The sequence below is a fragment of the Numida meleagris genome, unplaced genomic scaffold (genome assembly GCF_002078875.1).
Source record: "Numida meleagris isolate 19003 breed g44 Domestic line unplaced genomic scaffold, NumMel1.0 unplaced_Scaffold350, whole genome shotgun sequence".
Lineage (NCBI taxonomy): Eukaryota > Metazoa > Chordata > Aves > Galliformes > Numididae > Numida > Numida meleagris.
In genome coordinates this window covers 7203-19657 of record NW_018364575.1, presented here as the reverse complement: position 1 = coordinate 19657, position 12455 = coordinate 7203, and the positions used below count along the sequence as shown (strand labels likewise).

At 61.1% G+C, this 12455-nt stretch overlaps 1 protein-coding gene across 1 annotated transcript in view; it reads left to right on the top strand.

Annotated features, from left to right (window-relative positions):
* POLR2A (RNA polymerase II subunit A) overlaps positions 1 to 12455 on the top strand; it is a gene marked incomplete at its 5' end in the record, with an annotated part of 18536 nt that overhangs the window by 4098 nt on the left and 1983 nt on the right. Inside the window, 14 exon segments of the mRNA XM_021383146.1 lie at positions 1607 to 1801; positions 2401 to 2623; positions 3441 to 3624; positions 3982 to 4153; positions 4939 to 5044; positions 5883 to 6088; positions 6802 to 7026; positions 7506 to 7752; positions 8650 to 8750; positions 9259 to 9363; positions 9937 to 10119; positions 10721 to 10924; positions 11620 to 11806; positions 12210 to 12323. Coding sequence (XP_021238821.1) covers positions 1607 to 1801; positions 2401 to 2623; positions 3441 to 3624; positions 3982 to 4153; positions 4939 to 5044; positions 5883 to 6088; positions 6802 to 7026; positions 7506 to 7752; positions 8650 to 8750; positions 9259 to 9363; positions 9937 to 10119; positions 10721 to 10924; positions 11620 to 11806; positions 12210 to 12323 — 2452 coding nt within the window.

The window sequence follows — 12455 nt, the reverse complement described above, 5'->3', positions numbered from 1 at the left end:
GCACCACGTGGGGGGGGCACGGGTCGGTGCGGGGGGGCTATTGTCCCCACTGTCCTCATTGTCCCCAATATCATCGTTGTCCCCCATGTTCCCGTTGTCCCCGCTGTCCCCATTGTCCCCGTGTCCCCGGTGTCTTCATTGACACCGGTGGCCCCATTGTCCCCCACTGTCCCCAGTGTCCCCATTGCTCCTGGTGTCCCCATGGTCTCCGCTGTCCCCAGTGTCCCCATTGTTCCCCACTGTCCCCAGTGTCCCCATGGCTCCCAGTGTCCCCATGGTCTCCACTGCCCCCGTTGCCTCCATTGTCCTTAATGTCCCCATTGCTCCCAGTGTCCCCAGTGTCCTCACTGTCCCCATTGTCCCCAATATCATCATTGTCCCCCATGTTCCCATTGTCCCCATGTCCCCACTGTCTTCATTGACACCAGTGGCCTCATTGTCCCCCCCTGTCCCCAGTGTCCCCATTGCTCCCAGTGGCCCCATTGTCCCCCACTGTCCCCAGTGGCCCCATTGCTCCCGATGTCCCCAGTGTCCTCGCTGTCCCCATTGTCCCCAGTATCATCATTGTCCCCCATGTCCCCATTGTCCCCATTGTCCCCATTGTCCCCATGTCCCCAGTGTCCCCATTGCTCCCATTGTCCCCATTGTCCCCCACTGTCCCCAGTGTCCCCATGGCTCCCAGTGGCCCCATTGTCCCCCACTGCCGCCAGTGTCCCCAGTGTCCCCGTTGCTCCCATTGTCCCCATTGTCCCCACTGTTCCCATTGTCCCCAATGTCCCCATTGCCCTTCTTGTCCCCAGTGCCCTCATTGTCCCCTAATTGCCTCATTGTCCCCAGTGTCCCCATTGTCCCCACTGCCCCCACTGTGCCAGGTGTGCCCCATGGCAGTGCAGCAGGTGACAACACCGGGTGGCCCGGTGCCACCACGGAGGTGACAGTGCCCGGTGGCACCGAGGTGACAGCACCAGGTGGCCCGGTGCCATCGTGGTGACGATGCCACCGTCGTGGTGACAGCGCCCCGTGGCCTGGTGGCTTCACAGTGACAACAGCAGGCGATGCGGTGTCACGAAGGGGACACGGTGGCCCGGTGGCATTGAGGTGACAGTGCAGGTGACATCGGCGAAGGTGTCCCTTCCTGCCCCCACCCACAGTGTCACAACGCTGCCATGGAAGTACTGGGANTGGGATCCATGGGGTTGGGGTACGGGTTGGGGCCCAAGGGGGGGAATTGGGGAGTAGGGGGGTTGGGTTCTGGGGGGAATTTTGGGTCTGGGGAGGATTTGGGGTTTCTCTATGGGATTTTGGGGCTCTCTCTATGGGATTTTGGTGCCGTTTGTTGAATTTTATGTTTTCCTATGGGATTTTGGGCTCTCTTTATGGGATGTTGGGGTTCTCTATGGGATTTTGGGGTCCTCTACAGGATTTTGTGTCTCTCGATGGGATTTTGGGGTTCTCTATGGGGTTCTGTGTCCCTGTGTGGGATTTTAAGGCTCTCCATGGGATTTGTGCTTTCTCTCTGGGATTTTGGTGCCGTTTTTGGGTACCTCTCCCCCCTCCCTTGGATTTCGGGTCCTGATCCTACGCTGGGTGCCCACAGGTGATTGAGAAGGCCCACAACAACGAGCTGGAGCCCACGCCGGGCAACACGCTGCGGCAGACCTTCGAGAACCAGGTGAACCGCATCCTCAACGACGCCCGTGACAAAACCGGCTCCTCCGCGCAGAAATCCCTCTCCGAGTACAACAACTTCAAGTCCATGGTGGTCTCGGGGGCTAAGGGCTCCAAAATCAACATCTCCCAGGTGTGTGGGGGGGAGGGGTTCCTGGAGGGGGGGTCCTGTGGGGTCCTATGGGAGCTTTTGGGGTTGGGGAGGGTTCCTTTGGGGTTTGGTGGGACCTGTTGGCGTGGGGTCATTTTTGGGGGGTCCATGGTGGTGGTCCAGGAGCTCCAAGGTCAACATCTCCCAGGTTTTGGGGGTACTGTGGGGTCTTTGGGGGTCCTAGGGGGCCGAGGAGGTCCTAGGGGACTGGAGGAGCTCTGTGGGGTTGGGGAGGGTTCCTATGGGGTTTGATGGGGCCTCTTGACGTGCGGTCTTTTTTGGGGGGTCCCTGGGGGTGGTCCAGGAGCTCCTGGATGGACACCTCCCAGGTACTGGGGGTTCTTTGGGTGTCCTGGGGGGTCCTGTGGGGCTGGAGGAGCTCTATGGGGCTGGGGGGTGTTCCTACGGGGATTCTCGTCTCTCTGTGGGCCTGGGGATCATTGCATTGAGGATTCCTGGCTTTGTGGGGCTGGGGAGCGTTCCTATGGGGATTCTCTGATCTCTATGAGGCCTGCGTGCGTTCCTATGGGGTTTCGCACCCTGGGGTGCCCCCCAGCCCCCAACCCCCGTTCCCCTCGCAGGTGATCGCGGTGGTGGGGCAGCAGAACGTGGAGGGGAAGCGGATCCCGTTTGGGTTCAAGCACCGCACGCTGCCCCACTTCATCAAGGACGACTACGGCCCTGAGAGCCGCGGCTTCGTTGAGAACTCCTACCTGGCAGGGCTCACCCCCACCGAGTTCTTCTTCCACGCCATGGGTGGCCGCGAGGGTCTCATCGACACCGCCGTCAAGACGGCCGAGACCGGTGCGCGGCCGCCTGTTGGTGGGGGGGATCGGTCTGCCTGTTGCTGGGGGGTCCGGCTGTCGTTGGGGTGTCCAGCTGTTGGGGGTTCTGCCGGTGTGTGGGGGCATCCTCCGCTGTGTGGAGGTGTCCGCCTGTTGGAGTGTCCGCCTGTTGGGCTGTACGCTTGTTAGGAGGTCCGCCTGTTGTTGGGTCCGCCTGTGCAGGAGGGCATCCACCCGTGGGGGTGCCCACATGTTGTTGGCATGCCTGCCTGTTCTAGGGGGGTCCGCCTGTTGGGGCATCCTGTAGTGTGTGGGGGTGTCCGCCTGTTGGGGCATCCTGTAGTGTGTGGGGGTGTCCTGCTGTTGGGGTGTCCTGCTGTTGGGGTGTCCACTTGTCGTTGGGTCTTCCTGTGTGTGTGGGCTTGCCTGTTGGGTTGTCCACCTGCTGGGCTGTCCGCCTGTGAGGAGGGGTCCGCTTGTGTGGGGGTCTGCCAATGTATGTTCCCTAGAGGCCTCCAGGACCCCCAGAACCTCCCCAGTTGTCCTCAAGAGCCCCCAAACCCTCCCCAGATGTCTCCCAGGGATCTCCAAAGTCACCCAGGACCCCCAAGCCCTCCCCAAATGTCCTTGAGACCCCCCCAAACCCTCCCAAGGTGTCCCCCAGAGTCCTCCAGGACCCCCAAATCTCTGCAGATGCCCCCCGAGACCCCCAGAACCTCCCCAGATTCCCCCCAGGACTCCCAGAACCACCCCAGATGCCCTTCAGGGACTCCCCTCGGACCCCCAGCCAGCTCCCCAGGTCTGACCGAGGCCCTCCGACCTCATCCTTCCTCCAGGGTACATCCAGCGCCGGCTGATCAAGTCGATGGAGTCGGTGATGGTGAAGTACGATGCGACGGTGCGCAACTCCATCAACCAGGTGGTGCAGCTGCGCTACGGCGAGGACGGGCTGGCGGGCGAGAGCGTCGAGTTCCAGAACCTCGCCACCCTCAAGCCCTCCAACAAAGCCTTCGAGAAGAAGTAAAGACCCCCCAGAACCCCAAAACTGCATCATGGGGTCCCCAATCCGCCCCTCCCCACGGCAGGGTGGGTTTTGGGGTCCCCGGGTTGCTCCTCCCCACATCAGAACACATTTTGGGGTCCCCACACTCCTTCTCCTTAAATCAGGGCACATTTTTGGCTCCCCAAGGATGCTGCTCCCCACATCAGGGCACATTTTGGGGTCCCCAGTCCTCTCCTCCCCACATCAGGGCACATTTTGGGCTCCCCAAGCTGCTTCTCCCCACATCAGGGCGCATTTTGGGCTCTGCAGCCCCACGGCCACCGTCCGCCTGTCCCCTGCCCGACTGACAACCACCCCGTTCCTCGTCGCAACAGGTTCAAATTCGACTACACCAACGAGCGCGCGCTGCGGCGGACGCTGCAGGAGGAGCTGGTGAAGGACATCCTCAGCAACGCCCACATCCAGAACGAGCTGGAGCGCGAGTTCGAGAAGATGCGCGAGGACCGCGAGGTGTTGCGCGTCATCTTCCCCACCGGCGACAGCAAGGTGACACCCGGCGGCGCGGTGACAACAGCCTGACGGCGCTGCCGACTGTTGTCAGGGCTCGGGGCTGTGTCTCCCACCCATCCGTGGGGGCTTGGGGGGGTTTGGGGAGGCTGTCCCCGCTCTCCGATGGTTGGTGGGGGTTTTCGGGGGTGTTGCTGGAGGTTGTCAGTGGTTTTTTGCGGTGTTGTGGGCGCTGCTTTGGGTGTTGTCCATCTGGGGTGTGTTTTCAGAGTGTGGTGGTGGTTCAGGGGTGTGAAGGAGGTGGTTATTTGGGAGCTACCGCCATTCTGATGTTGGAGTGTTGTTGGGGTGTTGTTGGAGGGAGCTGTCACCCTGACGTTGGGGTGTTCGTGGGGTGTTGTTGCAGGACGCTGTCTCCCTGATGGCAGGGTGTTGTTGGGGTGTTGTTGCAGGGAGCTGTCACCCAGATGTTGGGGTGTTGTTGGAAGAGCTGTCCCTCAGATGTCAGGGTGTTGTCGGGGTGTTGTTGTAAGGAGCTGTTACCTTGACGTTGGTGTGTTGTTCTAGGGGGCTTTCACCCTGACATCGGGGTGTTGTTGTAGGGGGTTGTCACCCTGACCGGGGCTCCATATTTTGGGGTGGGGGTGGGGGGGCAGCCTCCTTTTTGGGGATGTGACACCCATTTTGGGGGGGAGGTAGCCCCATTTTTAGGGGTCTGTCATCCTGTTCGGGGTTCTGTTGCCCACTCTTTGGGGTGGGGGGTGGGGTCTGGCCCCTTTTTGGGGGTCCTGACATCTTTTTTTTTTGGGGGGGGGTGTCTGCAGGTGGTGCTGCCCTGTAACCTGCTGCGCATGATCTGGAACGCGCAGAAAATCTTTCACATCAACTCGCGCCTGCCCTCCGACTTGCACCCCGTCAAGGTGGTGGAAGGTGAGATGGGGGGGCTGGGGACCCCCAGAAATGCTTTGGGGGGAGTTGGGCACCCCCGGGAGGAACTGGGTGACCCCAGGAGGAGATTGAGGGGACTTGGGGACCCCCTCCCAAAAAAAAATAAGAGCTCAGGGACCCCCAGAAGGAGTTTGGAGGAACCCCAGGATGGGGAGTGTGTCTTGGGGTGACCCCCAGAAGGAGTTGGGAGACCCTCAGGGGGGAATTGAGGGGACACAGGGACCCCCCCCCAAAAAATAAGAGCTCAGGGACCCCCAGAAGGAGTTTGGAGACCTCCGAGATGGGGGTGTGACGTGGGGGACCCCCAAGAGGAGCTGGGAAACCCCCAGGAGGGGATTGAGGGGACACGGGGACCCCCAGAAAGAACTTGAGGACCCCAAGGAGGAACTTGAGGACCCCCAGAGGAGCTCAGGGACCCTCCAAAGAGAGCTTAGAGACCCCAGAAAGGTGCTCAGGGACCCCAGAGGGAACGTGAGGACCCGCAGAAGGAGCTTGGGGACTCCACAGAGGAGCTCAGGAACCCCCAGAATGAGCTCAGGGACTCCCAAAAGGAGCTTAGAGACCCCAGGAGGGGCTCAGGGACCCTCAGAAGCAGCTTGAGGACCCTGAGAAAGAGTCTGGAGACCCCAGAAGGTGCTCAGGGACCCCTAGAAGGAGATCAGGGACCCCCAGAAAGAACTTGGAGACCCCAGGAGGACCTCAGGGACTGTAGAAAGAGTTTGAGGACCCCCTAAGAAGACATTGGGTGACCCATGGTCCCCAGTAACAGCCCTGAAGTGACCCGGGGAACACCCCCTTGCCGCCCCCTCCCCAATTCCAGGCGTGAAGGAGCTGAGCCGCAAGCTGGTGATTGTCAACGGGGAGGACCCGCTGAGCCGGCAGGCGCAGGAGAACGCCACGCTGCTCTTCAACATCCACCTGCGCTCCACGCTCTGCAGCCGCCGCATGGTGGAGGAGTTCCGCCTGAGCGGGGAGGCCTTCGACTGGCTGCTGGGCGAGATCGAGTCCAAGTTCAACCAGGCCATCGTGAGCGAGATTCGGGGGGGTCGGGGGGCTCCCCCGTGGGTCCCAGTGGCTCCCAGTGAAGGTGGAGGGTCAGATTTTGGGGATAGAGGGGCAGATTTGGGGATGTAGAGGCAGATTCAGGGGGGTCAGAGGGTCTGGGGGTCCCTCCATGTGTCCCAAATGCTCCCCATGGAGATTTAGGGTCGAATTTGGGGACATAGGAGCAGATTTGGGGTCATCGGGTGGTCTTGGGGTCACATCAGAATGGTTTTGGGGTCCCGTCATGTATCCCAGTTGCTCCCCATGGAGATTTGGGGTCAGATTTTGGGGTCCAGGAGCACTTTGGAGGACTTCGGGACCAGATGATGGGGTTTGGGACCAGGTGGTGCAGTCCAGGGCCACATTTGGGACCAGGCGATGGGTTCAGAACCAACTTTGGGATCAGGCAGTGGCGTCCAGGACCACATTTGGGACCCTTGGGGGTCCAGAACCAGGTGATGGGGCTCAGGACCACATTTGGGACCAGGTGGTGGGGTCCAGAACCACCACTGGGACCTGGTGATGGGGTTTGGGACCTGGTGATGGGTTCAGGACAACATTTGGGACCAGATGATAGCTTCAGGGCCACCCTTGGGACCAAGTGATGGGGCTCATGAGCACATTTGGGATCCTTGGGGATCCAGAATCAGGTGATGAGTTTGGGACCTTTTTGGGACGTGGTTCTGACCCCCCAGGCTCACCCCGGCGAGATGGTGGGCGCGCTGGCGGCGCAGTCCCTGGGGGAGCCGGCCACACAGATGACCCTCAACACGTTCCACTACGCCGGCGTGTCGGCCAAGAACGTGACGCTGGGCGTCCCCCGCCTCAAGGAGCTCATCAACATCTCCAAAAAACCCAAAACTCCGTCTCTCACCGTCTTCCTGCTCGGCCAGAGCGCCCGCGACGCCGAGCGCGCCAAGGTGGGGTGGGGGGACGGCCCCGGCCTGGCCCCATGGCTCTGTGTCCTGGTGGTGGTCCTGTGGTGGCCCCGTGTCCTCGTGACCCCGTGGCTCTGTGTCCTGGTGGCCCTATGATGGCCCCATGTCCTCATGGCCCTTTGGTGGCCCCGTGGCTCTGTGTCCTCGTGGCTGCATGGCTCTGTGTGTCCTCCTGGCCCGATGGTGGCCCCACGTCCTCATGGCCCGATGGTGGCCCCATGGCTCTGTGTCCTCCTGTCCCTACGGTGGCCACATGGCCCTGAGGTGGCCCTCTGTCCTCATGGCCTTTGCTGGCCCAGTGGCTCTGTGTCCTCATGGCCCTACGGTGGCCCTGTGGTGGCCCCACGGCTCTCCGTGTGCTTGTGTCCCCATGGCTCTGTGTGTCCTCGTGGCCCCATGGTGGGCTAGCGGTGGCCTCGTGGCCTGATGGTGACCACTCCCCCTTTTTTCCTCCCCCCCAGGACATCCTGTGCCGCCTGGAGCACACCACCCTGCGCAAGGTGACGGCCAACACCGCCATCTACTATGACCCCAACCCGCAGAGCACGGTGGTGGCCGAGGACCAGGAGTGGGTCAACGTGTACTACGAGATGCCCGACTTCGACGTCAGCCGCATCTCACCGTGGCTGCTCCGCATCGAGCTCGACCGCAAGCACATGACCGACCGCAAGCTGACCATGGAGCAGATCGCCGAGAAGATCAACGCCGGTGGGTTCCCCGGGATGGGGGGTGGCTTCTTTGGGGTCCTGGGGGGCTTTTTTGGAGTCCAGGAGGGACCTAAGGGGGAATTAGGGGGTCCTACATGGCTTCTTTGTGGTCCTGGAGGGGTCCTAGGGGGTGTTGGAGGGGCCTGGATGGGACCTGGGGGGCTTGTTTGGGGTTCAGGAGGGTTGGGGGGCTCTGGTGGGCTTCTTTGGGGTCTTAGAAGGGATTGGAGAGTCCAGGGGGGTTCCTGGGAGGCTTCCTTGGGGTCCTGGAGGGTCCTAAGGGGAGTTGGCGGGTCCTGAGAGTGTCCTTGGGGTCTTGGAGTAGTCCTGGGGGGGTCTCAGGGGGATTCTTTTGGGTCCTGGAGAGTCCTGGAGTGGTTTGGAGGGTCCTGAGGGGTCCTTCTCAGTCCTGGAGGGTCCTAGGTGGGGAATTGGAGGGTCCTGGGAGGGTTGTGGGGAGATTCTTTGGGGTCCTGGAGGGCCCTGGGGAGTCTTCTGGGGTTCTGGGGAGGTGGATGGGGGGGGTCCTTAGGGGACCTGAGGAGTTCTCTTGGGATTTGGAGGGTCCTCAGTGGGTCCAGGATCGGGGTTGAGTTGGAGGGGGGGGGAGCTTCTTTGGGTCCTGGGGTGTCCTGGTGGGGGGTTTTGAGGGAGTTAAAGGGGGTCCTCATGGGGGGTGGGGCTTGGGCAATTTAGGGGGTCCTGGAGGGGCCCGAGGTGGGGGGAGGTTCTGAGAGGCATTGAGGGCATTAAGAGACGTTTGGGGGGTCCTGGTTGGGCGATGCTGGGGGTGGGGGGTGAGAAGCACTCGGGGGGCTCTGGTTTGAGAACTGAGGGCGTTGTGGGGGGTCCTGAAGTTGGGTCCTGATCGGTTGGGGTACCCCCCCCCCCCCTCCAGGTTTTGGGGACGACCTCAACTGCATCTTCAACGACGACAACGCCGAGAAGTTGGTGCTGCGCATCCGCATCATGAACAGCGACGAGAACAAGATGCAGGAGGTGGGCGCGCTGTCACACCCCCCTCCCCCCCCCCGTGTCACCTCCCATTGTCACCCCGTCGTCACCCCCTTGCCACTGGGTGCCACCCCGGTATCACCACTTTGCCAATTTGGTGTCACCCCTTTGTCACCCGTTGTCACCCCTTTGTCAGTTGCCCAGTGTTTCCCCCATGTCACCCCAGTGTCACTCAGTGTCACCTCTCTGTCACTGGATGTCGCCCTTTTGTCAGTCACTTGGTGTTACCCCGCTGTCACCTCTTGTCACCCCATTGTCACTCCATTGTCACTCAGTGTCACCCAGCTGTCACCCCTTGGTGAGTCACCCAGTGTTTCCTACATGTCCCCCATTGTCACTCGGTGCCACCTCTCTGTCACGTGGTGTCACCCCTTTGTCGGTCCCCTGGTGTCTCTCCGCTGTCACCCCGTTGTCAGTCACCCCATCACCCCACTGTCACTCGGAGCCACCTCTCTCTCACTCGGTGTCACCTGTTGTCACCCGCTGTCCGCAGGAGGAGGAGGTGGTGGACAAGATGGACGACGACGTGTTCCTGCGCTGCATCGAGTCCAACATGCTGACTGACATGACGCTGCAGGGCATCGAGCAGATCAGCAAGGTGCTGGGGGAGCACCCATGGGTGCTGCTGGGGGTGGGGGTTGGAACCCGGGGAGGCATTTTGGGATCATCTTGGTGCCTGAGGAGCACCCATGGGTCCCAGAGTGTGTCCTACAGGAACCCAAGGAGGCGTTTGGGGTCCTCCAGGTGCTTGAGGAGCACCCATGGGTGCTAAGAGTGGTGGGTTTAGGAACCCAGGAAGGTGTTTGGGTGCCCAGGGTGTCCTGTAGATCCCTGGGAGCACCCATGGGTGCTCAGAGTGTGTCCTGTGGGAACCTGAGGTGGTATTTGGGGTCCTCCAGGTGCCTGAGGAGTGCCCGTGGGTACTGGTGTGGTGCATATAGGAACTCCAGAAGGTGTTTGGGTGCCCAGGGTGTTCTGTAGGTCCACGGCAGCACCCATGGGTGCTCACAATGCATCCTAAAGGAACCCAAGGAGGCGTTTGGGGTCCTCCAAGCACACTGGAGCACCCATGGGTGCTCATAGTGGTGACTGTAGGGAGGTTTTGGGGTTGCCAGGTGCTCTGCCGGTGCACAGGAGCACCCATGGGTGCTGACCCCTTCCCCTTCCGCAGGTGTACATGCACCTGCCGCAGACGGACAACAAGAAGAAGATCATCATCACAGAGGACGGGGAGTTCAAGGCGCTGCAGGAGTGGATCCTGGAGACCGACGGCGTCAGTCTGATGCGGGTGTTGAGCGAGAAGGACGTGGACCCGGTGCGCACCACCTCCAACGACATCGTCGAGATCTTCACCGTGAGTTGCGGGGTGTCAGGGTGACGCTACAGCGTGCTGGGTGTCACCCATGGGTGTCCTCCTGTAGGCGTTGAGGACAGTTGTCAGAGTGTTGGTGTGACACTACAGCGTTCCAGGTGTTGTACTCTGCAGGTGTTGAGGATGGTTCTGGGGGTTTTGGGGGTGACACTACAGTGTTCTGGGCATCACCTTCCCACAGGTGTTGGGGCCAGTCCTCAGGGCTGGTGGGGTGACACTACAGCGTGCCAGGTGTCCTCTGCAGGTGTTGGAGGATGGTCCTTGGGATTTTGGGGTGACACTGCAGTGTCCCAGGTGTCACCTTCCATTAGGTGTTGGGGACAGTCCTCAGGTTGTTGGGGTGACGCTACAGCATTCTAGGTGTCACCTTCCTGTAGGTGTTGGGGACAGTCCTCAGGGCTGGTGGAGTGACACTGGAGCGTGCTGGGTGTCACCTGTGGGTGTCCTCTGTAGGTATTGGGGATGGTCCTCGGGGTGTTGGGGATGGAGCTACAGCGTTCCAAGTGTCTCACTCCACGGGTGTTGGGGACAGTCCTCAGGGTGTTGAGGTGACACTGCAGCATTGCGGTGTCACCCCGTGCAGGTGTTGGGCATCGAGGCGGTGCGCAAGGCGCTGGAGCGGGAGCTGTACCACGTCATCTCCTTCGACGGTTCCTACGTCAACTACCGTCACCTGGCGCTGCTGTGTGACACCATGACGTCGCGCGGGCACCTGATGGCCATCACCCGGCACGGCGTCAACCGGCAGGACACCGGGCCGCTCATGAAGTGCTCCTTTGAGGAGACGGTCAGCGGCCGTGTGGGGTGTCTGTGGGGCGGTGTGGGGATCTAGGGTCGCTGCCCCTGTTTTTGGGGTTATGGTGCCCGTTTTTGGGGTTATAATGCCCATTTTGGGGGGTTATAGTACCTCTTTTTGGGGTTGCCCAGCCCATTTCTGGGGTTGCAGTATCCATTTTTGGGGTTACTGCACCCTTTTTTGGGGTTATGGTATCCATTTTGGGGGCTTACTGTGCCCATTTGGGGGGTTCCAGTGTGCATTTTTGTGGTTACACACCCCGTTTCTGGGGTTGCTCCACCAGTTTTTGGGGTCACAGTCCCCATTGTTGGTTGCACCCATTTTTGGGGTTGCTGTGCCCATTTCTGGCATTGCTACACGAGTTTTTGGAGTTACAGGACTATTTTGGGGGTTGTTGCACCCCTTTTGGGGGTTATTTTGCCCATTTCTGAGGTTCCAGTCCCCATTTTTGGGGTTCCGGTCCCTGTTCTTGAGGTAGCTGTGCCCAGTTTTGGGGGTGCTGTGCCTGTTTTGTTGTTACTACACCAGTTTTTGGGGTCACAGGACCTATTCTGGGGGTTGTTGCACCCATTTGGGGGGTTCCAGTGCTCATTTTTAGCGCTCTGGTCCCCATTTTTGGGATCAGGGTGCCTATTCTTGGGATCATCTGCCCCGTTTTTGGGGGCTGACTCCCCGGGGTCCCACAGGTGGACGTGCTGATGGAGGCGGCGGCGCACGGCGAGAGCGACCCGATGAAGGGGGTGTCGGAGAACATCATGCTGGGGCAGCTGGCCCCCGCCGGCACCGGCTGCTTCGACCTGCTGCTGGATGCCGAGAAGTGCAAGCACGGGATGGAGATCCCCAGCGCCATCCCTGGCCTGGGTGTGGGCGGCTGTGAGTGGGGGAGCAGTGGCTGTAGGTGTCTGCCCGACATGCGGGTGACACAATGGGGAGTGGGGGGTGACGGTGAGGAGCAGGGGTGTGTGCAGCAGGAGGTTGAGTGGCTGTCATCCGCCTGACGTGCAAGCGACAGTGGAGACTGAGGTAGTGGCAGCGGGAGGTTCTGCAGCTGTAGGTGTCCGCCTGACGTGCGGGTGACACTTAGGGGTCCGCACATTGGTTTTGGAAGGTCCCTGCATTGGGATTGGGGGGTCCCCATTTTTGGGGTCCCTGCAGTGGGATGGGGATGGCCTGGACGAACTGAGGTCCCCGAGTGAACCCCAGCTTTGGGGTGCCCACTTTGGGATTGGGGGGTCCCACATTTGCGGGTCCCCCCACTGACTTTTTCTCCCTGCAGCTACCGGGATGTTCTTCGGCTCAGCGCCCAGCCCCATGGGGAACATGTCCCCCGCCATGACACCCTGGAACCAGGGGGCCACCCCTGCCTATGGGGCCTGGTCTCCCAGCGTGGGTGCGTGGGGGTCTGGCAAAGGGGTGGGAGGGAGGTGTAGTGGAGGCACTGGGGCATGTTCCTGGGGGTCCCTGGGGAGATTGGGGGTGGGTATGGGGCAGGGGAGGGGCCCTCATGGACCTGTGGGAGAAG